General features: G+C 38.7%; 1 protein-coding gene across 1 annotated transcript; it reads right to left on the bottom strand.

The window, feature by feature from the left end:
• Positions 1–663: 663 nt before the first annotated feature.
• Positions 664–26237, bottom strand: LOC139758574 (probable glutamate receptor). The gene is given in 11 exon segments (XM_071680095.1): positions 664–1484; positions 6650–6808; positions 8049–8231; positions 9212–9448; positions 11176–11360; positions 15068–15309; positions 16535–16700; positions 17357–17485; positions 19256–19458; positions 23666–23842; positions 26008–26237. Coding segments are annotated over 11 exon segments (2046 nt in total). The 3' UTR covers positions 664–1349.
• Positions 26238–26605: the final 368 nt, after the last annotated feature.

Below are 26605 nucleotides of genomic sequence, written 5' to 3'. Positions count from 1 at the left end.
AGATAATGTTCTCGACTTCAAAACATTCTTCAAGGCTCCCAGAATTTTCGCCCCCTCCCCCATCCTATGATTCACTTCCGCTTCCATGGTTCCATCCGCTGCCAGATCCACTCCCAGATATCTAAAACACTTTACTTCCTCCAGTTTTTCTACATTCAAACCTAATAACCTTGCTCTTATTCACATTTACTCTTAAATTTCTTCTTTCAGACACTTTACCAAACTCAGTCACCATCTTCTGCAGTTTCTTACATGAATCAGCCACCAGCGATGTATCATCAGCGAACAACAACTGACTCACTTCCCAAGCTCTCTCATCCAGAACAGACTGTATACTTCACCTCTTTCCAAAACTCTTGCATTCACCTCCCTAACAACCCCATCCATAAACAAATTAAACAACCATGGAGACATCACACACCCCTGCCGCAAACCCACATTCACTGAGAACCAACCACTTTCCTCTCTTCCTACACTTACACATGCCTTACATCCTCGATAAAAATTTTTCACTGCTTCTAACAACTTGCCTCCCACACCATATATTCTTAAAACATTCCACATAGCATCTCTATCAACTCTATCATATGCCTTCTCCAGATCCATAAATGCTACATACAAATTCTTTTGTTTTTCTAAGTATTTCTCACATACATTCTTCAAAGCAAACATCTGATCCACACATCCTCTACCACTTCTGAAACCACACTGCTCTTCCCCAATCTGATGCTCTGTACATGCCTTCACCCTCTCAATCAATACCCTCCCATATAATTTACCAGGAATACTCAACAAACTTATACCTCTGAAATTTGAGCACTCAATCTTATCCCCTTTGCCTTTGTACAATGGCAAATAAGACGATATGTTGAGTGATCATTTATTTCATAGCCTTTTATACATTCTAATTTCCTTTAATACTCATTTCTTAAGGAAAGATTTTCTTTTTACTAATTGATAAAGGGATTGTATCATGATTGTATCTTCACAAAGTATATTCCTCAAATGAAACAAAGAATATTCTTCAATCAGGCAACTCCTTTCACACACTCAAACTGAACTAATAATACCATTTCCATGACTTTGAAATTATCAACAATTAATCCCTACATCACAACATGTATACATCGAACATATGACTAACATGAGAGTGATGTCATATAAACCAGATTAATGATAATCATTTATCTTTCCAATCATACATGTCACCAGGACAGTACCACAACACATGAAAACCGAGACTCTACACATCTCATTATCTATGTAGCAAGTGCAGACCTATCTTCACTGTCTTCATTCAGCCCCTCGGTCAATAGATCGTAGTGTAAACCATGATGTTCTCAAATTCATCAATGAATCACGGAGCAAGAGTCGACGAAGTTCTCCACGACCAGAGCGAGGAAGGCAACGCCAGAGCCCAGCAGCAGCAGGTAAAAGGCTCCCTGTAAATGTTGCAGCCCCAACACCACCTGCTCATTGTCCTCCTGCCAAACATAAACAGAATTTGTATTATGGGACGAGGCAAAAGGTGAAAAAGCATATATATATTGCCTTGTGGCTAAGAGCATATATATACTAATACATTCATTTATCAGAACAGCCGTCTCCTGCGTTACCGAGGTAGCGCAAGGAAACAGACGAGGCAATTGCCCAACTCATCCATATACACGTACATGTCCACACACACACACATGTACATATATGTACATTTCACCATATACATACATATATTTACACAGACATATACATATATACACATGCACGCAATCATACTTGCTACCAACATTCATTCTCGTCGCCAACCCATCACATATGAAATAGCATTTGTAAGCAATTCACCTTCTCGTCCACATAATAAGTTTATGATCGCTCGTAGTCTATCTTGGACAATTGCATGTTTACCAAATGGCGTCCTAGCGATGTCTCTTCGTTTTATAACATCTGACTGTAGATTTTCTCTCTTGTGTCTCCCCTGATGACATATTACATAAAAGTGCACCTGGGAACTTATCGTGTTTCATTTTCCCCGTGGACTCATAGGAATATTGTGATCCTTTCCAATATATATATATATATATATATATATATATATATATATATATATATATATATATATATATATATATATATATATATATATATATATATATATATATATATATATATATATATATATATATATATATATATACATATATATACATATATATATATATATATATATATATATATATATATATATATATATATATATATATATATATATATATATATATATATATATATATATATATATATATATTTTGCTTTGTCGCTGTTTCCCGCGTTTGCGAGGTAGCGCAAGGAAACAGACGAAAGAAATGGCCCAACCCACCCCCATACACATGTATAAACATACACGTCCACACACGCAAATATACATACCTATACATCTCGCGTACACATATATATATACACAGAGACACATACATATATACCCATGCACACAATTCACACTGTCTGGCTTTATTCATTCCCATCGCCACCTCGCCACACATGGAATAACATCCCCCACCCCCTCATGTGTGCGAGGTAGCGCTAGGAAAAGACAACAAAGGCCCCATTCGTTCACACTCAGTCTCTAGCTGTCATGTAATAATGCACTGAAACCACAGCTCCCTTTCCACATCCAGGCCCCACACGACTTTCCATGGGTTACCCCAGACGCTTCACATGACCTGATTCAATCCACTGACAGCACGTCAACCCCGGTATACCACATCGATCCAATTCACTCTATTCCTTGCCCGCCTTTCACCCTCCTGCATGTTCAGCCCCCGATCACTCAAAATCTTTTTCAATCCATCTTTCCACCTCCAATTTGGTCTCCCACTTCTCCTCGTTCCCTCCACCTCCGACACATATATCCTCTTGGTCAATCTTTCCTCACTCATTCTCTCCATGTGACCAAACCATTTCAAAACACCCTCTTCTGCTCTCTCAACCATACTCTTTTTATTACCACACATCTCTCTTACCCTATTATTACTTACTCGATCAAACCACCTGACACCACATATTGTCCTCAAACATCTCATTTCCAGCACATCCACCCTCCTGCGCACAACTCTATCCATAGCCCACGCCTCGCAACCATATCACATTGTTGCAACCACTATTCCTTCAAACATACCCATTTTTGCTTTCCATGATAACGTTCTCGACTTCCACACATTCTTCAACGCTCCCAGAATTTTCGCCCCCTCCCCCACCCTATGGTTTACTTCCGCTTCCATGGTTCCATCCGCTGCCAAATCCACTCCCAGATATCTAAAACACTGCACTTCCTCCAGCTTTTCTCCATTCAAACTTACGTCCCAATTGACTTGACCCTCAACCCTACTGTACCGAATAACCTTGCTCTTACTGACATTTACTCTCAGCTTTGTTCTTTCACACACTTTACCAAACTCAGTCACCAGATTCTGCAGTTTCTCACCCGAATCAACCACCAGCACTGTATCATCAGCGAATAACAACTGACTCACTTCCCAAGCTCTCTCATCCACAACAGACTGCATACTTGCCCCTCTCTCCAAAACTCTTGCATTCACCCCCCTAATAACCCCATCCATAAAGAAATTAAACAACCATGGAGACATCACGCATCCCTGCCGCTAACCAACATTCACTGAGAACCGATCACTTTCCTCTCTTCCTACACGTAAACATGCGTTACATCCTCGATAAAAACTTTTCACTGTTTCTAACAACATACCTCCCACACCATATATTCTTAATACATTCCACAGAGCATCGATATGATATCTTATCAAATGCGACACACAAATCCACTTGCTTTTCTAAGTAATTCTCACGTACATTTTTCAAAGCAAACACCTGATCCACATCTCCTCTACCATTTCTGAAAGCGCACTGCTCTTCCCCAATCTGATGCTCTGTATATGCCTTCACCCTCTAAATCAATACCCTCCCATATAATTTCCCAGGAACACTCAACAAACTTATACCTCTGTAATTTGAGGACTTACTCTTATTTCCTGTGTCAGTCCTCAGGCACCTCACCATGAGCCATACATACATTAGATAACCTTACCAACCAGTCAACAATACAGTCACCCCCTTTTTTAATAAATTCCACTGCAATACCATCCAAACCCCCTGCCTTGCCGGCTTTCATTTTCCGCAAAGCTTTTACTGCCTCTTCTCTGTTTACCAAATGATTCTCCCCTACCCTCTCACTTTGCACACCACTTCGACCAAAACACCCTATGTCTGCCTCTCTATCATCAAACATTCAACAAACCTTCAAAATACTCACTCCATCTCCTTCTCACATCACCACTACTTGTTATCACCTCCCCATTTGCACCTTTCACTGATGTTCCCATTTGTTCCCTTGTCTTACGCACTTTATCTACCTCCTTCCAAAACATCTTTTTATTCTCCCTAAAATCTAATGATACTCTCTCACCCCAGCTCTCATTTGCCCTCTTTTACGCCTCTTGCACCTTTCTCTTGACCTCCTGCCTCTTTATTATGCATCTCCCAGTCTTTTGCATTATTTCCCTGCAAAAATCGTTCAAATGCCTCTCTCTTTTCTTTTACTAATAATCGTACTCCTTCATCCCACCACTCACTACCCTTTCTAATCTATCCACCTCCGACTCTTCTCATGCCACAAGCATCTTTTGTACAAGCCATCACTGCTTCCCTAAATACATCCCATTCCTATCCCACTCCCTTTACGTCCTTTGATCTCTCCGTTTTCTTTTCTGTAATCAGTCTGGTACTTTCTCACTCAAGTGTCCTTCAGAAGCTCATTTACTTTCACCACTCTCTTCACCCCAACCTTCTCTCTTTTTTTCTGAAAACCCATACAAATCTTCACCTTCGACTCCACAAGATAATGATCAGACATCCCTCCAGTTGCTCCTCTCAGCACATTAACATCCAAAAGTCTCTCTTTTGCGCGCCTATCAATTAACACGTAATCCAATAATGCTCCCTGGCTATCTCTCTTACTTACATACGTATACTTATGTATGTCTCTCTTCTTAAACCAGGTGTTCCCAACCAGCAGTCCTTTTTCAGCACATAAATCTACAAGCTCTTCACCATTTCCATTTACAACACTGAACACCCCATGTACACCAATTATTCTCTCAACTGCCACATTACTCACCTTTGCATTCAAATCACCCATCACTGTAACCCGGTCTCGTGCATCAAAACTACTAACACACTCACTCAACTGCCCCCAAAACGCTTGCCTCTCATGAACTTTTCAGGAGCAGTGCTACTCCTTCCCTTTCTCTTGTCCTCTCACCAACCCCTGACTTTACTCCCAAGACATTTCCAAACCACTCTTCCCTTTCACCCTTGAGCTTGGTTTCACTCAGAGCCAAAACATCCAGGTTCCTCTCCTCAAACATAATACCTATCTCTCCTTTTTTCTCACCTTGGTTACATCCACACACATTTAGACACCCCAGTCTGAGCCTTTGAGGAGCATTAGCACTCCCCGCCTGACTCTTTCATTTTCACTGATATTATTTTCTATCATCATTATTGCACGAGAACCTTTTCCTCAAGACTTCTGCAGTTCAGAGCTGCGTTTCTTCCGAGACGTCTCTGGTATGAGAAACTTTGCCGAGACTGTTTACCCGCGATATAACTTCCCCAAGTCTAACTTATCACTCAGGATGTAACCTCAGGTAGGCGGAGTCCACTCGCACCAATATCTTTTTTTTTTTTCTTTTTCATAAATATCACCGTTTCCCGAGTTACCGAGATAGCGCCAGGAAGAAAGCATATGGGGTCATTTGATCTATCCACTCTCTAACTGTAGTATATATTGCACCAAAACCAGAGCCCCGCACCCACATCCAAGACACTTTGTCTTTTCTGTTGTTTCGTCCGAGCACTTCATATGTCTTATTCATCCAACTGGCTGAACGTCATCCCCTATATACCGTATCTCTCTAAATCGCTCTATCCCTTGTATGCCTTGCACCTTCCTGTATGTTCTCTTTTACCCTACCATTTCTTTTCCGATCAACCCTCCTCCCAACACCAATAATCCTCAGATATTTAATTTACAACCCTCTCCCTATTCTCTCTGTTTTTTTTTCTATCTTTTTTGTTTGAGGCAGACGACTCGCATCCATATATTACCGCCGGGACTTCTATACCATTCAACATACCAAACTTTGTCTTTTGTCCCATTCCCTCTCATTCCACAGTGCACGTACGATCTATGTCCGTCACCCACCTTACAGTTCACTTCAGATCCTATGGTTCCATTCGCTGCAATACCCACTCCTAGGTATCTAAAACACTCCATATCCTCCAATTTCTCTCCATGTAAACTAACACTCCAGATAAGCTGTCCATCTTCACTGCTGATCATAATAACCTTGCTCTTATCCACACATACTTTCAATATCCCCCTATCATCATAATCTTCATCACTATCATTATCATCATTGCTCTTTTTCTAACCTATTTTTATTTTCATCTGATATGACCTTGATTGTGACACCTTTTGCAGGTGTCATGTCGATTACTGTCACAAACAAGAACACCATCAGTGGGAGAAGACATCGAAAAAAAAAAGGTACATAAGTAGATTAAAGCAAATGTTTACCAGTGAAGTGATCCTTGTGCCAGCCTGGGGGTCCAGAGCTGCTGCTTCCCTGTTCTTCCGGACTCGCCTGGCTATCACGTCGTCGATCCAGTAGTCTATGATGCCTGCGTCTTGCAGCCGGAACATCAGCTGGCTAAATCTTGGGTAGAATGGTGCACCCTTCCTGGAAGATAACAAGACAAACACTGATACAATTTTCTGGTCCTAATCCTGACATGTCTATATATCTAGTGAGTGGTAATGCTAGATCAGTGACTGGTTCAATAGGAACACAGACTGCCTTGCTATGGCAAGTACACCCTGAATTACAGTGGTATTGTAGTATGGGAGAATATTGCAGTGGTACCTAGGATAGATAAGCATAATGATTTGCTTTTCCCCTGAGCGACATTATCTACTAACACGATTGAAATCCATGACAAACATTGTTTGCTCCTCCTTAGCTAAACGAAAACTCCACAGGTCTTCCCCTTTGTAAAACCTGTGTGTCTTTCTGCTTCTCCCACTCTACCCACGAGTTTCTGATATCCTCCACTATCACAAAGAGCCTCGTTAGGATCCACTGGTCTGTTGCTGTTGGAATTCATTTGCATTCACATGTAATTGTTTGTATCTATTTACATCACAAATCTGGATAACAGCCGACTATATCAAGAATAAGATAGCCACATTCACTGCCATCTGGACTGAAGGAAATAGTACTGCAAAGTCTTCGGTATTTAGGATATGAATGAACAAAGTCAGACATGTATTCAGTGCATACTAATCATTGGCTCGTCTGAATAGCTTGTAAAGTTGTGAGATGACCTAATCCTCTCTTGTGCCAGCCAGCAGTAGACGCCTTGGGGAAACATCCATCTTCAATCTCCACAATGCAGTTTGTGGTATTCATGTTTACATTCGCAATATTTTTCTCTTACTTGAGTTCATCTGCCGTCCGGCTCTGGCGTTCATTGTCGTATGTAAAGAGAGAATAAGTCTAGCAAACTCGTTAAAACAGAAAAGCGTAATGAAGACTTTGTATAGGGACGTGGAAGAACTTGGTATATCTACAGCAGAAAATCAGAGAAAACTATATGGGTATTGTAGGGAAAATCTATATTTCTATGAAAGAAAAAAATGCTGAAATCTCAAAGAAAACTGAAAGTACTTAGACCAAATGGTTACAGCAACTTGGAATACGCTAAGATATGTTCGACTACATCATGAAGTTATGAATATAGGTTTCTTCATCATATAATGTAAATGTTTACAAAAATGAATAAACATGAGAAAAATAATTAATTCTACTTGAAAGCTTAGTAAACAGAATCACCACATTAATATAATTCTTATTACCATAACAAAAATCAAAGATGGGAATATAATGGTAGAAGCCATTGCTACTAAAACAATGCACTCGCCTGAAACCCCATCCAAAAGCAGCCATGATGGAGACCCCCTTCTTGCTCATGTAGAAGGGCGTGTTGCCGTAGGTGTCCGTGTACTGGGAGGCAATCACGATGGTGAGGTAGTTCTCCCAGTCAAGTAGAGAGTAGCCGCCTTGCAACACCTTCTGTAGAGCCTCCTTCGCCTCAAGCACCTGGTAAAAAAAGGATTTGATCATCGTTTCTCTATGAAGTGAATCTCAGTCAAGAATGATTGTAGTGGAATAACTGACCCATGCGTACAGGAGGTTGAGAGAAATGTATGGCATAGGAATTAGTTAACAGATTGTCTGTGTTTATGTGTTTCATATTTACTCCATGGCTTAGCGTTCCTTTTAGTACATGTGTTTGTATATATATATATGCTTGTGTACGTATTCCTATATGTGAGAGATTGTAGTTCCCTCTATCTTATTACCTAAGTGTGCAGAAGGGTGAGGGAGTTGTGAAGCCATAGAATCCCATCTACTGAACTTCCTCTACTATCGTACAACTCTGTAAACGTATGTATAAGGTCTACATTTTCAGTTCTGTTCTTTCGTATATTCTGGCAGATAACTATTTTCATATTGTAAAAGTCCCTCTTCATACCTTTTCTAAGAGGTTTCTTGCTTGATCATATTGTGTCGCCTGATTGCTCTGCATTTGCATCTTATGAAGATTTATTTTGTAAGTGATTACTGTCTCTGTGTTACTGGGAGAGAGTTTTACGCTAGTGTTGCCCAGTCTTTACATCTACGTGTGTATACATATACACACACACACACGAGTTTAAACCAAGTACCCATTCATCGACCATCCAAGAGGAGTGGATGAACACCTACCTGGGTTGGGTGTTGAATAACTTCCATGACAAGGACTCGAATCCAGTCGGGTTTTGTCCTAGGCAGGCTCGCGCTGTCTCATGGTCAGAAACGCTAGTCGCTACGCTACAGAGGCTTGTTTTAAAGCTAATCTTACCGTTTATATTATTTATCTTTTTGTTTGAATGCGTGTGTGTGTGTGGTGTGTGTGTGTGTGTGTGTGTGTGTGTGTGTGTGTAGTTGTTTGTTCTTATACGGCAATAGAAAAGTACATACAAGTGGAACCTAATGACAAGAGATATAACGGTAAGGAGGACACTGTGATATCTAACCTCCATCTTCCTGAATATCTCCTGCACAACAGGGTCGGTATGCTTGGAGAAATAATCATAAGGCACCCCTTTAAGTAGCCAGGGTTCTGTGCCCCACTTCCAGCCGTCCTGCTTCACAAGGTCCTGGAAGGTCTCCATCGGGCGAGTCTTCCCTTGTACGGTCATGTGTGCAATCATAGATGATCGATACGCTGTGTCGAAGACCAGACAGAACACAAGCCACCATCCTACCAGCATCTGCATATAACAGAGGCTATGATAGAATAATCAAACTTTCATAATGAACAGATGAAGTAAGTCACATGAGAGATCATTAATGGAAATTGCTCTGCTAAAGACGTATAGGTGATCTGAAAGAAGAGAAAAAAGGTTTTAATCCTTCAATAAAGTGAGTTAAGAGTTTCAACCACTTTGGAGATAGCAACACAGAACGCGGTAGACAGTATGGTTGGAACGGTCTCCTTGTACAGGAATAGACTATACCAAGGCATCCCTCCAACAAGAACGGTTAGTTTGGGTTATCAGGCAGAAAGGAAAATAGGCGAATAAGGGTAGGAAGTAGCTCGTATGCCTACTTTTCACTCAGGCCATACCCCGTGCCCTCATGCATCTGGAAGAACACTTGGAAGACCGTGCACTGTAGAAGCAGAGGAAAATAAGATACCAAAATTGTCGAGTTCTCAGCAGGAGAGTTAGCTATAGATTAATTACGTCAGGATGGAAGGGAAAGGTTGAGTTACAAAAGTTACTACGGATGTCTTTTGCTAAGAACAAATGAAATCTATAAATGGAAGAAGTCAAATCAGCGCACTCTCATGTTATGATGGTGTATGCTGGACATAGCTTTTAGCAGGTCTGTGTTGATACCAAGCAGAAATGAAGGCGAAGTGAATTCATGAGAAGGGAAGAGTTTCATGGCTTTAATACGTTGTGTCCCTGATGCAACAGATATTAGAGCAACAGAGATAAAACCACGACTGAGATTATAGATATCTTAGTAGGTAAAAGGATGTAGAACTCTATTCCAGCTAAGATAGCCTTCGTTGTACCGTCACCACTTATGAAGCAGTACAGGTCCCAAGGAAAGTTTGTATGAAAGTTAGGCAAGGATGACCACTGAGCTCTCCTTAAATGCCAGAGTGTTTCGGGGAGGGGATAGTGGTGGGTGGACGTGCCTAATTACAAGTGACAGAGATAAGACTGTGATCAGAAAACCCTAAGGGGACAGAATTTTGTTTGAGTAGTGGGGGGGGTTCAGAGGTAAAAAGAAAAAGACAAGTGTGTTAAAGTAGTATACCATAACGATAATGTAGCCGTACTATGTGCTCAATTACTTGTTCCAGATCGTTATGGAGAGGAAAAGAAAGGGACTCGGCTCCGTCTGCATCATCCTCAGTAGAGTCAAGCCATTATCTGCAGTGTAAGCCTCAAAAAATCATGGAGATTCATTCGGTAAAATTTGCAGTTGCATGAGCAGCTTCTAGGATAGGCACTTTACTTTCTTCAAATTTCATCGATTCGTTTGCACAGGTGTTCTTGAAAATAACAGGTGAACAACAGTAGATCAAGAACGAGTGTGACCCTGGTGTTTATAGTGTTCAGGCCTACACAGAACCAGTGTTGTATTTGATAATGCTATTCATAGCCCATAACTCTGAAAAGTTTTATGTAAGCGGAAACCTATTTACTCATAGTGAGTGGCATGACTTAGAGTAACCTCCATGTGTTTAACCTCTGTGTTGTAATCAATTATATGAGTATCTAATCCTCCCATTACTTCCCAAATTAGTTATTATGGATATGTCACATTAGGGCTAGAACAAGGCACTTACACGCTGCAAATATTAATGGAACATTTACAGGAGAGTGACATCAAATTTGATGAAGGCAGATACAGTTGCTGTAAGAATATATGTGTTATTACTGCATGTATCTACCACGAGTGAGTTAAGAGGAACATGTACCCTTCCTGACATGTTGACGGAGGGGTCAGAGGGCGGCTGTTCCATAAGGGCGCCCCAGCCATACAGGAGGGCGGTGTTGAACCTGACCTCAGGCCCTCTTGCCACCCACCACCACGCCCTATGCAGCAGCCACAGGATCACCCCCCACGCCACAACCATCACCAACAGCGCCAACCACAGTTCTCCTGGAGAGGGAAGTTGACATGTAACACAATGGATCTGAATATGTGAAGTTCCTTATCATGTCTAAGAATTTGCTCACATGCGGCATATATTACCTGGGGTTAAACCCAATTGTTTTTCTTAGATGTGATCTCTATGGCTTACCTGTAAAAGCTCATACTGTAATGAGAAATCAACTTCCATCAACTCTGTACTGTCAAGGAAAGAGCACTTTCTGTGCAACGCTTTTGTTGTAGCGTAAAAGAACTTTCGAGCGATATTCGATCTCCATCCAAATTCGATCCAGCATATCTGCATTGATGGCTGTGATGGCCTCAGTCATTCAGTTCATCAGATCCGTATTCGGTATACCATGTCATTCAACCTCACCTCCTCCACTCAACACCCCTCAAAGATAGAGTCAAAGGAATTTTGACTGGCTAACGTGACGGCCAAGGAATCGAAATATTACACCCAGTCATTTTACCCATGAAACTTTACACTCACGAAATAACTCAGAGCTATACTCCAGCTCTGACCACTTAGTAATGTACATCTGGTTTGATGTCTGTTATTTACGTGGGAGTACATGAAAAGGGCAAGACAGGAGACCAGTGCGAAGATATCTGTTGTAGTGACTCAAAAAAGTAGTAGAAACAGTATAACAAAGTAAAAGGTACCTCCCTACCCACTCATCCCTTCCTCTGCCCCAACAGCCAGCAGTAAAACGATAAGTAAAAACCATGTACTTTTCATAGGACAATTTGCAGTGGAAAAACTCCTACCATTTAAAATCAGCTCTGCGGCTGGATTCTGAAAAAAACATGATTAGTGGTAAAAGAATTCTTTTTGACTGATAGGTGTCTGTGAAATATTTGTCTAGCCTTGATCTGAAATCATTTACAGACTTTTCATGAACTACAACGGTAGACAGTTTAACACATTACTCATACTTTACAAACGAAAGGAGAAAAAAAAACTTTAACTTCATTTATATTACATCTTACTTTTCTCTTCATACTTTCGTTTTTAGTAACTTGGTCTCTGTCCCCATTGGAGAAATTTTTTCTAATTGTTTGTCGAATTAAGTGTATTCTATAAAATTCATCAGATTACCTTAAAGTCTTCCCTGTATTAAAAGAAATAATCTTAGGCCTTTGAGTCTTTCCTTAGATGTTTTATTTCTGAATGAAGAAATTAATTTGTTTGCTTTCCTTTGACCAGACTTTGTGATCAAAGTGAGCAGCATTATCCACATCATGTATAACTTAGCCGTTAATAAAGGAGTGTACTGTGTTCTTTGTTTTGTAGTTTATAGTTCACATTGTGATTCATGACATCCTAATACCTTCGTCGTCTGCATCTGAGCATCACTCCCAAACACCTTTGTTGTTTGCAGCTAGGCATCACTTCCTAACACCTTTGTTGTTTGCAGCTAGGCATCACTTCCTAACACCTTTGTTGTCTGCAGCTGGGCATTACTCCCTAACACCTTTGTTGTCTGCAGCTGGGCATTACTCCCTAACACCTTTGTTGTCTGCAGCTGGGCATCATTCTAAAGTCTAATTCTTCTTCAATTTCTAGTCGTGCTTTACCAGACATTTTGTGTTCATTACTCATATCTTTGGCACCAAAGTCCATCACATTTCATGTGTCTACGATAAAATCTCTCTGCCATGTATATATCCACTCAACCAGTTTGTCTAGAACACTGAATCATCCGGCAGTCTGCCTTTGAATCGGTTATGTTTCTTAAATTTCTGTTGTCGGCAGATTTCAATACTCATCTAGTGAATCCTATATGTAGGTCGCTGACGTAGATGATGAGTATGGGTCCCAAGACTCAGCCTTGTGGAACTCCACTACACACGAGAGGCCAGTTGGATGCTTCCGCATTTAGTACCATTGTTTCCCTTTTTTAAGCTAATCCGCTATGAAGGCGCAATTTCGATCTCCTGTGATGTGAGCCTTAATTCTATTTCGCAGTCTTTTAGGTGCTATTGTATCGAAGGCTTTCGGAAGTCCACGTTCATATCTGAAAGGGTAATTTTTCAGTCCCAGTTGTTCAAACAGATTCGATAAACAAGGCCTTTAACTCCGGAAAGCCATGATGGTGGGTTCTTAACCTATACGCTTCTTGTGATTAAACGAATTTGCCTCCTACTGTTGTTCCAAAACACTTATTGTAGAACAGGAGTGAAGCTAATGGAACGGCAGTTGGAAGCACATTTTGTATATCCGTTTTAGAAAACTGGTGGTATGTTAGCTACCTCCCAGTCACTAAGAACCTTCTCCTCCCATAATGACTTGTTGGATATTTTGGTGATTGGAAAAGCTATTCAATGGTTTAGCTTCTTGCAGTATTCTGGAGATGTCATCTGGGTTAGATGACTTGTTCGGATTAAGTTTGTCAACATATGCAGAAGCTTCGTGGCATCTAGTATTTGTAATGTTCTATTTCTCATTTTTAGTGTCCAGAATTACATTTCTATTTTTATTTTACATTAGAGGAATTCTGAATAGCCAACGACATATCTTTCGAAACTGAAATTGGAACACCATTTTTCGAAGGCAAGCCATTTGTTTATTGTCGCTAGTAGAAATCCTCTCTTGTGTTACTTTTAAAACGAGAGAAAAAAACGAAAACACTTTACTTGTAAGGCTCACTCATCTTCTTTTTGACGCCACCTGGCTCGCCTTTGATGCAGCAAATGCGTTTAAAAAAAGAGAAGTCTTTAGAAATTAATAATATGAAATATTGATATCAATGGTAATGATGATGTTGATAATAATAACAATGAAAATAATAATAATGATAATAATGATAATAATAATAATGATAATAATAATAATAATAATAATGATAGTAATAATAATAATAATACTAATAATAATAATGATAATAATAATAATAATGATGATTATAATAATAATATATAATAATGATAATGATAAAATAATAATAGTAATAATAATAATGATAAAAGTAATGATAATAATAATGATAATAATATTAACAATGATAACGATGATATTAGTAAAAATGATAATAATGATAATGATAATAATGATAGGAATAATAATAATAATGATAATGATAACAATAGTAATAATAATGATAATAATGGTAATATTGATAATGATAATAATGATAATAATAATAATAATGATAATAATAATAATAATAGTAATAATAATAATAATAATAATAATAATGATAATGATAATAATAATAATAATAATAATAATAATAATAATAATAATAATAATAATAATAATAATGATAATAATAATGATGATAACAATCAATAGAATTACAATTGCTTTGTCTCGTTCAGCGCAAACAGGTAACCACACACACACACACACACACACACACACACACACACACACACGTACTGTAACTGTGAATTTGTATGTTAAAGTGGGTTAATGACACAACACCACTTTATGAATCGTTAGTAGTTCGTTCTTTCGAAAAGCAACTCCTGTTGTTATATTAACATCACCTATGATTGTGAATCGTCTTTGCAGTAAGCGTTTGTCTTAAATCATCTCTGCTTCCTGTAATGCTCTGTTGATACATCCTAAATCCGTTTTTAATATCATTCATCTGGAAGGCATTCTTTGATTTTCCTAACAAATCAGATCTGTATGATGGCCTATGTGACATATGTAGTCTGGTGCGATCCTATATCCCGCCACTGAAGGATCGCGACGAAACTCATACCTTCAAAGGGTCTCATTAGCGAGAGGTGTTTTGGCAGAAGCGTCGGCTTCAGGGATATGACGGTCATGAGGTCAGACGAGTAGCCTCTGAGGTATTCCACGACCTCCAGACGCTCTGGTGATGGCCCGGCGATGGTGCAGAAGTCCGTCTCCTCTCGCTGAAGTTGTCCCATCATGCCAGTGAACATACCGTCGTCCAGTAATAAGCCCCAGGTACGATTAGGCTCCTCTCGGATCTCGAAACTGATGGTTGATGAAATGATAGTTTGAATTATATATACATTCAACTAATAGCATCCAATACTCTCAACATTGTGCTATGTGATGCTCTGTTTGAGACTATGTACATTTCGATTAGATGGTTTGAAGTTATGTCCAAGCCAGGATATATTGAAAACGAGAAAGGGTTAATCAAAACATTCTTCTTTATCTTATATGAAATACAGCTAAGTCATATCTTTATAATCAAACTTGATTTATCTCTTTGAATGAAATTAACCTAATGCTTTCTGTTCCTAAATTTTGTTTGGTGCAGTAGATTCCCTGAGCTGAAACAACTAACATAACCAGCAATTCAAGATAATAAAACTTGTTAGCTTTGAGATACAGGCAACCAGTTTTCACACTGGATGGAAACTATGCACCAATGACATTTTTCAGCACGTTAAGTCAGGAAAGAATTTGAATTCACTTTAGTGAATGTATGAGATTTAGCGCCTGTAAAGTGAGAGATACCGCGTATTTGATATGTACCGCCCTACACTATAATGTTATCTTAACTAATTAGGGAACGCAGGTAATGAACACAGTTTGGAACTGTTAAGCAAATATATCTATAGGGTAATTGACGTTAAAAACAGTGATTAAAGGAAAGATAGGATCTAGATGAACCATGCGCAAAAAAGCCTGCATAATGATGTACGTCTATCATCTATATAGGGATGAAGAGCCTCGATTATTCTATATTGAAATGAGTAAGAAAGAATGAAGATATAGATGAAATTGTATAAACGTGAAGTATTTTAGATATTGGGATAATCAAAATGAATTAAGATATGGGTAAAAAGCTTTTATGAGACATTTCACTTTAAAGTCGAACACAAAACTCATTGAATTGATGTAGCCACCTATAACATACGCGGCAGGACAGGCTGGTGAGGGGTATATATAATACTATAGTTAACAGTGAATATGACAGTCTACTTCAGTCGAGGGACTAGAGTTCAATGGCCCAAGTTCTAGTTCCACATACCCAGTGGAAACTCCAACGTAGTTTTAAGTAAATGGTTTAGTACATTCCATTCAGGTTACATAAGGTATCAGGGAACCTCACTGGACCATAGGCTGAACTGAGGCTTATGTCCCGTCGTAGCCGAGCGGATCAGTTGACTAGATCATCATTTCGATGGCAACAGCTAGAGTCTCACGCTTCTAGTCCCTTATAACGGTAAAAAAAGAGGGTTTTTACGTGAAGTTGAGAGCCGTAGCGAAGGTATAAATCAAGCGAGTGTCGACGGCGTCCTTGTGCTTCACAATGCTGCCTGGGTGCTGGGGATCTGCGTCGTAGTCCATGTAAGGAAAGTGAGGCACACTCACGACCCGGAGTCTATGGCCCATCAACGTCTGCAGCTGCCCTGTGTGGAAGACAGATAACTGCATGGGAATAACAACGTTTGAATAGGCTTCCGAGTTATGATGGAACTATCTAGTTAACAGAATGATATGGTATATAACAGCTACACAAGAGACGATCTCTCTCTCTCTCTCTCTCTCTCTCTCTCTCTCTCTCTGTATATACATATATATATATATATATATATATATATATATATATATATATATATATATATATATATATATATATATATATATATATTTTCTGTACATGCTAAATTTAAACTTGTTTCCTTGCCTATGGATCTTAGAGTCTGAAAATGGTAACATACAATCATTTTCATTTTCTACAGTAGATTTGATGGAAGGTACTGAATTGCTAAGTAAGGGGAAAAATGTTTGTAAATTTTCATTAGTTAGCCAAACACAAAAAAACATCATCTACATACCTAAACCAAATGGCAATACAAGGTAAGATATCCTTTAGAAATTTTGACTCAAAAAATTCCATATAAAGATTACTTAGTACAGCTGAAAAAGGATAGCCCATTCCCATACCAAATTTTTGCGAGAGAGAGAGAGAGAAAGAGAGAGAGAGAGAGAGAGAGAGAGAGAGAGAGAGAGAGAGAGAGAGAGAGAGAGAGAGAGAGAGAGAGAGAGAGAGAGAGAGACTCACCACGAAAAAGGTTACGGGATTCCAGAACATTAGACCCCGACTTCCATATGCTGTTGAGCTTGACGTCTGGCTCTCCTTCCTTACAGTACATGCACCGCTGGTACGTCCACACACGATCACTCACTCCTGCTGCAATTAGAATATTTCTCTTGATTCGTACTGGCGTCCACCAAAATCTCTATCTATTTCTCTGTATACACACACATGTATCTATCTATCTATCTATCTATATACATTTTATTTTATTTCTATTTGCTTTGCCGCTATCTCCCGCGTTAGCCAGAGAGCGCAAGGAAACAGAGGAAATAATGGCACCACCAACCCACATACACATGTATATACATACACGTCCACACACGCAAATATACATACCTATACATCTCAACGTATACATATATATACACACACAGACATATACATATATACACATGTACACAATTCATACTGTCTGCCTTTATTCATTCCCATCGCCACCTCGCCACACATGAAATAACAATACCCCCTCCCCTCATGCGTGCGAGGTAGCGCTAGGAAAAGGCAACAAAGGCCCCATTCGTTTACACTCAGTCTCTAGCTGTCATGTAATAATGCACCAAAACCACAGCTCCCTTTCTACATCCAGGCCCCACAGAACTTTCCACGGGTTTACCCCAAACGCTTCACATGCCCTGGTTCCATCCACTGACAGCACGTCAACCCCGGTATACCACATCGTTCCGATTCACTCTATTCCTTGCACGCCTTTCACCCTCCTGCATGTTCAGGCCCCGATCACTCAAAATCTTTTTCACTCCATCTTTCCAACTCCAATTTGGTCTCCCACTTCTCCTCGTTCCCTCCACCTCTGACACATATATCCTCTTGGTCAATCTTTCCTCACCCATTCTCTCCATGTGACAAAACCATTTCAAAACACCCTCTTTTGCTCTCTCAACCACGCTCTTTTTATTTCCACACATCTCTCTTACCCTTACATTACTCACTCGATCAAACCACCTCACACCACATATTGTCCTCAGGCATCTCATTTCCAGCACATCCACCCTCCTGCGCACAAATCTATCCATAGCCCACGCCTCGCAACCATACAACATTGTTGGAACTACTATTCCTTCAAACATCGCCATTTTTGCTTTCGGAGATAATTTTCTCGACTTCCACACATTCTTTAAGGCTCCCAGAATTTTCGCCCCCTCCCCCACCCTATGATTCACTTCTGCTTCCATGGTTCCATCCGCTGCCAGATCCACTCCCAGATATCTGAAACACTTTACTTCCTCCAGTTTTTCTCCACTCAAACTTACTTCCCAATTGACTTGACCCTCAACCCGACATTTACTCTTAACTTTCTTCTTTCACACACTTTACCAAACTCAGTCACCAACTTCTGCAGTTTCTCACATGAATCAGCCACCAGCGCTGTATCATCAGCGAACAACAACTGACTCACTTCCCGAGCTCTCTCGTCCCCACAGACTTCATATTTTCCCCTCTTTCCAAAACTCTTGCATTCACCTCCCTAACAACCCCATCCATAAACAAATTAAACAACCATGGAGACATCACACACCCCTGCCGCAAACCTACATTCACTGAGAACCAATCACTTTCCTCTCTTCCTACACGTACACGTGCCTTACATCACCGATATAAACTTTATATATATATATATATATATATATATATATATATATATATATATATATATATATATATATATATATATATATATATATATATATATATGTATGTAAATGCCTCTATTCGTGCATTTCCTTTTCTTCGCCTATGTTATATCCTTCTGATAGTCAGCAGAGTATTATTACCATATAATACATCTTGAAGCGGATATTTAACTATATTGATTATCGTCTCCACATTACAAAACTATATTCTTACCTTGCAATTCCATTTGTGTCTTGAGGCGTGAGCCACCGTGTTGTGGTGAGTAGCGAGGGGTGAGGTCTTGGACGGCCAGGTAGAGGGCGTGGACGGTGTTGCGGAGACTAGGGTGTAGAAGGACGTCCCTCACTCCTGACCTCCCTCCCACCACTAACACGCGAGTCTCTGACCGTCGCCATAAACCCATCGTCTCTACCATTCTGCAAAATATACTCTGCACTCTGCAACTGTAGCTCACTCTAAATCGTCTCTCATGTGAAAAATATCCTCGTCAAGTTTAGATAACGTTTAACTGAAGTCGAAAAACTTTGCGAAAAAGAGGTATGCCTGTTATTCCTTCCTTTTTCTTATATATCATGAAGAAATCAGAGATACTGAAGAAAGAATTATATTTCATAGGATGCAGTAGTTACGCTATGAATAACTCCAAGCTCCTTTAACTGCAGGCCTAAGGGCTGCACTCAGAACAGAAACAGGGAAAGACGGGCGGCTTTTGGGAAAAGTCCTTGATGAATATATCAATCGCTAATGGTGATACAGTATCGTCACCGAAAGTAACTTACTGCTTTTGGTGTCATTTACCACACACACACACACATACACACACACACACACACACATACATATCCTCCCAAAAAAACTTCCGTGTTTACCAAATGGCGTTGTAGCTTCGTCTCTTCGATGTATAGCAGCTGACTTATATTTCTCTCTTGTGTCTCCTCTGATGATGTGATTATTACACAAAAGTGCACTTGGGAACTTATCGTGTTTTATTTTCCCAGGGGACTCTTAGGAATATATATAATGCCATATATTGCCATATATATGTATATAGACTTATTATAACACATAATCAGAATTTTCCAGGAAGACCTATAGTAAGTTCAGCAGGCTCCATCACATATAGATTGTCAAAATGGTTAGTTTCTTTATTAAGCCCTTTAGTGGGTAAGGTATCAAATTCTAATATCATGAACAATGTAGATTTAGTCAACAAGCTAAAGAATATCACTGTTAATTTTGATTTCAAAATAAGTAGCTTTGATGTATCCTCACTTGTTGATGACCTTTTAGAATATTTATTTGATGTCTTGGATGATATTTACCTGTCTGAAAAGCTATTTTCATTGAACTGATAAAGTTGTGTATAAAGGACTGTGTATTTCAATTCAATGGAGGTTATCATGCTCAAAAATTTGGTATGGCAATGGGTAACCCTCTTTCGCCTGTACTAGTTAATCTTTATATAGAATTTTGTGAAACAATTACTAAAGGATATCTTCCCTTATAATGCAATTTGGCTTAGGTATGTAGATGATGTTCTTTGTGTTTGGCAGTCAAATGGAAATTTACAAATATGTCTCCCCTTACTTAACAATTTAGTACCTTCCATCAAATTTACCGTAGAAAATGAAAATAATGGTATGTTACCATTTTTAGATTGCATGATCCATAGGCAAGAAAACAAATTTAAGTTTAGCATATACAGAAAACCAACCAATGTATGATCATATATCTATTATTACTCATCTCAAAATGACAGAGTTAATTTATCATCATTTCACTCTATGTTCCTTAGGGCATTACGTATTCACAGTACAGAGTTTATTGATGATGAGTTTGAGAAGATATATTCTATTGGATTTCAGTTAAAGTGCCTAAGATCTTTCATTGATAAATTCCTTAAGTTAGCAAAGAAATCATTTTATAGAGTTCAGCCCAAACCTCCCATTGACACCAAGAATCTTTTATTTCTCACTTTTAATAATAATTTCACTTTACTTCCCATGTTACTTAAATCCTTTAATGTAAATGTTGCCTTCAGCAACTATAATACTATAAAGAATATCTTAATCAGGAATTCACCAGAAAATTCTCCTGGATGCATCTATAAAGTGCCTTGTGGAAATTGTGATAAATCTTATGTTGGTCAGACTGGTAAGGATCTTTCTGTTAGACTTAAGCAACATAGATATAGCATAAGAACGGGACAAGAATCAAATTCATTGTTTAATCACGTTAAAAAATATGATCATTGTATTGACATGAGTAAGGCCATCTTAGTTATTAACTTCTAAGTCTATTACACAGAATTATAATCTTAATATTAGTGATGGTCTACACAAATTAGATAGCTTTATTGTTCATAGAATTTGTAAAATGATAAGTTTATGAACGCTCATTGTATGTTTTGGACAATTACATGTTTACCAAATGGCGTCCTAGCTTCGATGTATATCAACTGACTTATATTTCTCTCTTGTCTCTCCCCTGATGATGTGATTATTACAAGAAAGTGAACTTGGGAACCTATCGTGTTTCATTTTCCCCGTGTACTCATAGGAATATATATATATATATATATATATATATATATATATATATATATATATATATATATATATATATATATATATATATATATATATATATATATATATATATATATATATATATATATATATATATATATATATATATACTTGTACATAATTCATACTTGCAGCCTTCATTCATTCTCGTCGCTACCCAGCCACACATGACAACCCCTCCTCCCGCATGCGCGCAAGGTAGCGCAACAAAAAGGCAAAAAAGGCCACATTCGTTCACACTCACTCTCTAGCTGTCATGTATAATGCGCCGAATCCACAGCTCCCTCTCCACATCCAAACCCCACAAAACTTTCCATGGTTTACCCCAGACGCTTCACATGCCCTAGTTCAATCCACTGACAACACGTTAACCCCGGTATACCACATCGTTCCAATTCACTCAATTTCTTGCACGCCTTTTACCGTCCTGCTAGTTCAGATCCCGATCACTCAAAATCTTTTTCACTCTATCCTTCCACCTCCAACTTCTCATCGTTCCCTCCACCTCTGACACATATATCCCCTTTGTCAATCTTTCCTCACTCATTCTCTCTATGTGACTGACCCATTTCAATACACCCTCTTCTGCTCTCTCAACCACATTCTTTTTATTACCACACATCTCTCTTATTCTTTTATTGCTTACCCGATTAAACTACCTCGCACTACATATTTTCCTCAAACATATCATTTCCAATACATCCACCCTCCTCCGCTCAACCCTATCTATATCCCACACCTCGCATCCATATAACGTTTTTGGAACCGCTATTCCTTCAAACATACCCATTTTTGCTTTCCAAGATAATGTTCTCGCCTTCCAAACATTCTTCAACGCTCCCAGAGCATTCGCCACCTCCCCCACCCTATGACTCACTTCCGCTTCCATGGCTACATCCGCTGCCAAATCCACTCCCAGATATCGAAAACACTTTACTTCCTCCAGTTTTTCTCCATTTAAACCTACCACCCATTCTACTTGCCCCTCAACCCTACTAAACTTACTAACCTTGCCCTTATTCACATTCACTCGCAACTTTCTTCTTTCACAGACTATTAAATTCAGTCATCAGCTTCTGTATTTCTCACCCGAATCAGCCACTAGCTGTGTATCATCAACGAACAGAAACTGACTCACTTCTCAGTTCCTCTCATCCAGAGCAGACTGCATACTTGTCTCTCTCCAAAACTCTTGCATTCACTTCCCTAACCATTCCATCTATAAACAAATTAAACAACCATGGGGACATTATTGTTATTATTATCATTATCATTATTGTTATTATAATTATTATTGTTATTATTATTATTAATATTATTATTATTATTATTATTATTATCATTATTATTATCATTATTATTATTATTATTATTATTATTATTATTATTATTATTATTATTATCATTATATTTAGTATCATTATTATTATTATTATTATTATTATTATTATTATTATTATTATCATTATTATTCATACTTGATTATCTTTTCCCGCATCAGCGAGGTAGCGCCACGAAACTGACGAAGAACAGCCCATCCATTCACGTGCACATATTTACATAAACGGCCACACACGCACATATACATACACATATATATACATATATACACACACACACACACACACACACACACACACACACACACACACACACACACACACACACACACACATATATATATATATATATATATATATATATATATATATATATATATATATATATATATATATATATATATACATATATATATTTACACATTCTTACTTGCTTGCCTTCATCCAATTCATGCGCTACCCCGCACCACAGGAAACAGCATCGCTACCTCATGCTTCAGTGCGGTTGGACCAGGAAAACAGACAAAAGTAATTCATAAATATGACGAGCATATTTTTCATCTTCTTGCTGAAAGGAGTAACTTAATTACTTATGTTCATAAGTATCATATGATCACATATTTCTAGCATGAGAAGTGAAGGGGATTTTTTCCAAGGTGGTGTTTAGAGTGACAGCGCATATTTTTTAACACTACCTGAGAGAGAGGTGAGCACTGTTGTTATTGCTGGTGGAGGTGAGGTCGAGGATGAGAGCACGGCAGGTAGTTCTAGTGTCCCCCCACAGCCCCTGGAGGAGGTGGTCTTGGTCTAGCTGGTCCTGGGAGAACACCTTCCCTACCTCCACCAACACCACACCATCCACACGTTTACTCCTGTGTGTGATATACAAATCCTGACGTCATCTTTTCCTTTAGACAAGTACCGAATTAAATATATATCATTTTTGATAATCATTTGTAAAGACTTAACCAGAAGTACATTACAGTACACTAGAATTCACTGGTGCGTCCTGTACATTTTTTGATGTTGTGTTCTCACCTTGGATATTGTGTCCAGCTTTGGATACCCACTTGTAAGAAGACAGAAAAGATAGCGTATAGATACAGGCTACCGAGATGATTCCCGGATTGTGAAGTGAATACCCTAAAGCCGCTATGACAACCTAAGGTTATCTATCATGAATAAGAGACAATTCAAAGGTAAGTTACTGCATGTATCTTTAATCATGTACTTCAACAGTCGACTTGAGCTGCTATATAAGGTTGGAGCACATTGGTTTTTCTCGTAGTAATGGATTTGGGCTCGTGGGGAAGTGTTTTGCTTTCAGTTAGGTAAAATATATTTTCTTCAGAAAGATTTTTGATGTATCGAATGATCTACCAATAACACAAGCTGAAAGCAACACTATAGCTAGGTTTGTAAAAGGATCTAATAAATGCTTAGAGCTTCAAGGACCCGAATAACATCTTTTGTCACTCTGTAGTTATAAATTTACTGTCATATCTCCTTATTTTTTTTTTTTTTACAGTTTTCTAACAAAGTCTTGTCCTTCTGGTCTCTTTTGCCGTCACAAAAAGACTATTACTGCTTGCCCTTTTTCCCCTTTTTCTCCTTTTTTTTCCTTTTTGTCTGCCTCTGTAAGAGTGGTTGCTGGACACCAAAAACGCAGCATGCTAGAATTCATTCTACTTAAGAAAAGAGACGACTTGCTTTATTATTTGAGTTATATGTTTGAAACAATTGGCACTATCTTCCTAGAGAGAGAGAGAGAGAGAGATGCCAAAGACACAAGAACATGCAACTACTCTAAAACATCGGATATTTCTTTTCAGTCCTGTCTATCTAAAGTTTCTGAAATTTTGTTGAAATCGAAGTATTCTGTTTCTTTACATATTTGTTAATGTCACTGGGAAGAAAAGGATTAACCTGCACATCACAAAATAATTATCTCTAATCTATATATATTCTCTAACTCCCTTCGTCTACTTTCCCGTCTACTGGTTTTCTCGACGACCTGTCTAATTCACCCGTCACTAATCAGCGTCGTTTTGCTGATCTGTATATCCCTACTATTCACCGGTCTGTCTGAAACTCTATCTTGTTTCTTTAAAATTGTCAGCTTTACTGACCATGAGTCAGCACCTGCCAGCCCGGGGTCGGATCCAAATGTATGTGTGTGTGTGTGTGTGTGTGATTATCATCCATGAGTACTATTTGTGTTTATGGGGAAAGAATTTTACACTCGTGTTATCCCGTTTACCTAACCTTGTATATATGTACCATTTCTTTATGTATGCACACACACACACACACACGCGCGCGCGGATTGTTTCAGAAAACGTGACGAGAAATTATAGCCAGGATGTTATTTCTACAAAAGTTTATAGCGCAGCTTAATAACTATTCCTTTCTCCTTTGAACTGACAGGAAAAAGTGAACAAAAGACGAGACCTGGTCTTTCAAGCATATGATCTTAGCACATTTGGGTATAGATCAAACAACTGTACGTTACTGCCATTTTACCATATCCAAGGGCAAGTCTACATACAAACTATTCATCTGGGAAGATGAAAAAAAAAGAAAAACTAAGAAGGCGACTCTATACTCTTTCTTACGTAAGTGGGCTCTTCACTGCTTGAATGAACTTCCTATCATTTGTGTAGTGTAAGGCAGGCCTTCATAATCGTTACCCTGGATACACCACACAACGATATGTGAGCGAATCGTAGGATGTATCAATGGAAAGTCATTTCGTCCTGGGTAATTGTAATCCTTACCTCCATACATCGAACGTCCCTCAATCAACCTTTCTCTTGGTGACCTAAGCGGCAGAGATTACATGGAGTTTCAGAGTATAATCACTCATGCAAAAGTCGTTATTATTAGTTAATCTCATTGTTCTTTCATTATAAAGAACAATGAACATATATCCAGCGTTTACACTATACTGTTCTACTTCTTCATTATGGTAAAATGCAGTGTTCAAAATGATGATGGATCCTTATGTTAACAGTGTAACGAAACAAAATATATGAACAGGAACCACTGAATAATTTACCTCATTAAACTGTAAAATGCGGGAGAGTGTTCTGTAGTGAAGAGTAGGGTTAGGTGACAGCCTGAGATATGATGCTCCACCAACTGCTCCACCAACAAACCCACATCCACGCGCTCCTGCTCCACAGATCTAATATTTTCCATAGTAAATATTGGCAATGTGATCATTAGCAGCAGTGCTAACGTTATATTGTACCTGTCACAAGCCATACTGACCTGGAGGATATGGAAATGTTAGTATTAAGACACGTAGATCAATATATATATATATATATATATATATATATATATATATATATATATATATATATATATATATATATATATATATATATATATATATTTTTTTTTTTTTTTTTTTTTTTTTGCTTTGTCGCTGTCTCCCGAGTTTGCGAGGTAGCGCAAGGAAACAGACGAAAGAAATGGCCCAACCCACCCCCATACACATGTATATACATACGTCCACACACGCAAATATACATACCTACACAGCTTTCCACGGTTTACCCCAGACGCTTCACATGCCTTGATTCAATCCACTGACAGCACGTCAACCCCTGTATACCACATCGCTCCAA

Source organism: Panulirus ornatus, chromosome 30, assembly GCF_036320965.1.
Source record: "Panulirus ornatus isolate Po-2019 chromosome 30, ASM3632096v1, whole genome shotgun sequence".
Classification (NCBI taxonomy): domain Eukaryota; kingdom Metazoa; phylum Arthropoda; class Malacostraca; order Decapoda; family Palinuridae; genus Panulirus; species Panulirus ornatus.
Note: the sequence above shows the minus strand (reverse complement) of the source record. Positions and strands in the feature narration are given on the sequence as shown.